This window comes from Sinocyclocheilus anshuiensis, unplaced genomic scaffold (assembly GCF_001515605.1).
Source record: "Sinocyclocheilus anshuiensis isolate Anshui unplaced genomic scaffold, SAMN03320099.WGS_v1.1 scaffold2672, whole genome shotgun sequence".
NCBI lineage: Eukaryota > Metazoa > Chordata > Actinopteri > Cypriniformes > Cyprinidae > Sinocyclocheilus > Sinocyclocheilus anshuiensis.
In genome coordinates, this window is record NW_015542547.1 from 168,745 (window position 1) to 170,356 (window position 1,612).

At 37.0% G+C, this 1,612-nt stretch overlaps 1 protein-coding gene across 3 annotated transcripts in view; it reads right to left on the reverse strand.

The window, feature by feature from the left end:
* Window positions 1-1,612, reverse strand: part of LOC107694227 (WW domain-containing adapter protein with coiled-coil-like) — a 34,231-nt gene that overhangs the window by 22,015 nt on the left and 10,604 nt on the right. For all 3 annotated transcript variants that reach the window (XM_016493864.1, XM_016493863.1, XM_016493865.1), the window contains one exon: window positions 1,290-1,366. In XM_016493864.1, the coding sequence (XP_016349350.1) occupies window positions 1,290-1,366 (77 nt within the window). The remainder of the gene's footprint in view (window positions 1-1,289; window positions 1,367-1,612) is intronic.

The window sequence follows — 1,612 nt, forward strand, 5'->3', positions numbered from 1 at the left end:
TCAGGCCGATACCGATAACAGAAAAAATGAGCATTTATCGGCCGATACCGATATGGTGGCCGATATATCGTGCATCCCTATTTCTAAGAATAAAATGAACCTGAAATATGGCTGAGAACACGGAGTAAGTGGAGAAGTGTACAAGAATGCTTTATATCAAGCACTTCAAACTAACTCACACGCTGCATAGTTTAATTCGGCTTTCCCTGTCTGCTTTGATGCATTTGCCATTTAAAGAATTCAAAGGGGTCCTATTATGCACCATTTTACAAGATGCAATGCAAGTCTCAGGTGTCCCCTGCCAGAATGTATCTTAAGTTTCAGCTCCAAATACCCCACAGATCATTGATTATACCATGCTGTACATTGCATATCTTTTTCATGCACAAACAGCAACATTACAGTTATAACCTTAATCTGTAAATGTTCGAAAGTCAAAAGTATTTCCATCTTTGTTTTCATTTTGTATAAAGGTTTGTCCTGACAGAAAGCGAGACTTGTATGCATGTCAAACCGACACAGCGCAAAAGAACAGGAGTGCAACAATTCTAACTAAACTGTTAAAGGGGCTGTATGTAAGAATCTTCATGTATTAGACGTTTTATTTTTAATGTGTGAGCAGCTTGTAACGAAACAAAAAACAAAACCTTCCCTGACTTCCTAGGTTGTCTATGAAAGTCTGTAGACTGTCTCAAATATACTTCATAAACTATCATGAAAGAGCAAGTCTGTGATACGCGGATGAGTGGTATGTTATTCAGCATTGCTAACACGGTTACTGGGGAATGACACACCTCAGAATGTTGCGACTAACCAATCAGAATCAAGTATTCCAGAGAATTGTGTAATAAGTGGAATATAACTTCCATATCTAGATGAGTGAAAGTGCGTTTCAAGTCTGTGCTTTTGTTTTACTTAACTATGCAAAACTTTAGAAATGTTTATATTTAACCCCCTTTTACACACTAAGCATCACATAGCCTACCTATATACATTCTTCAGTTTACGATCTGTTTGGAGGAAAATATTAGGCAGGATGTAACTTTTTATTTTTTTTTAATAAAACACTCAAATTAAAATTTGTTGCAACCCTGAATAAAAGGTTACATAGTTTTTATTTACCGTATTTGTTGAATATCTGTAAACTCTATTGCAGGGCTGTGGTAAGCATTCATATATCGCCAATAAATGCATCTGGTCTGGTAGACATGGCCTTAAACCAACCTAACTACACAGGTTTCCTTAACACAGGCTAGTTTTTCAGACAACCCACTGACTAATCAACTTACCATCTCTGAAGTTCTGTTTGGATGAGGGTGAGAACTGGATGCATGATAGGAGTTTTCTTGCGGAGAAGAACTGACACCTGAAACATAATTAAGATGATCAAAAACAGACTACCATGCAAAATATAATTAATTGAAACAAGACAGTATTCTGGATTTCCATTTAACACACTGGACTGCTGGTTTATAGGCTTATAGTGGTGGAAACATGGCCTCATGACAGGATGAGCTGTAGTTTCCACTGACGTCCTAACTGTGTGACCAACAAGACACTATAACATTCAGCTTTTTAGGCTTGTGTTGTTGTTGTTGTTGTTTTTTTCAGT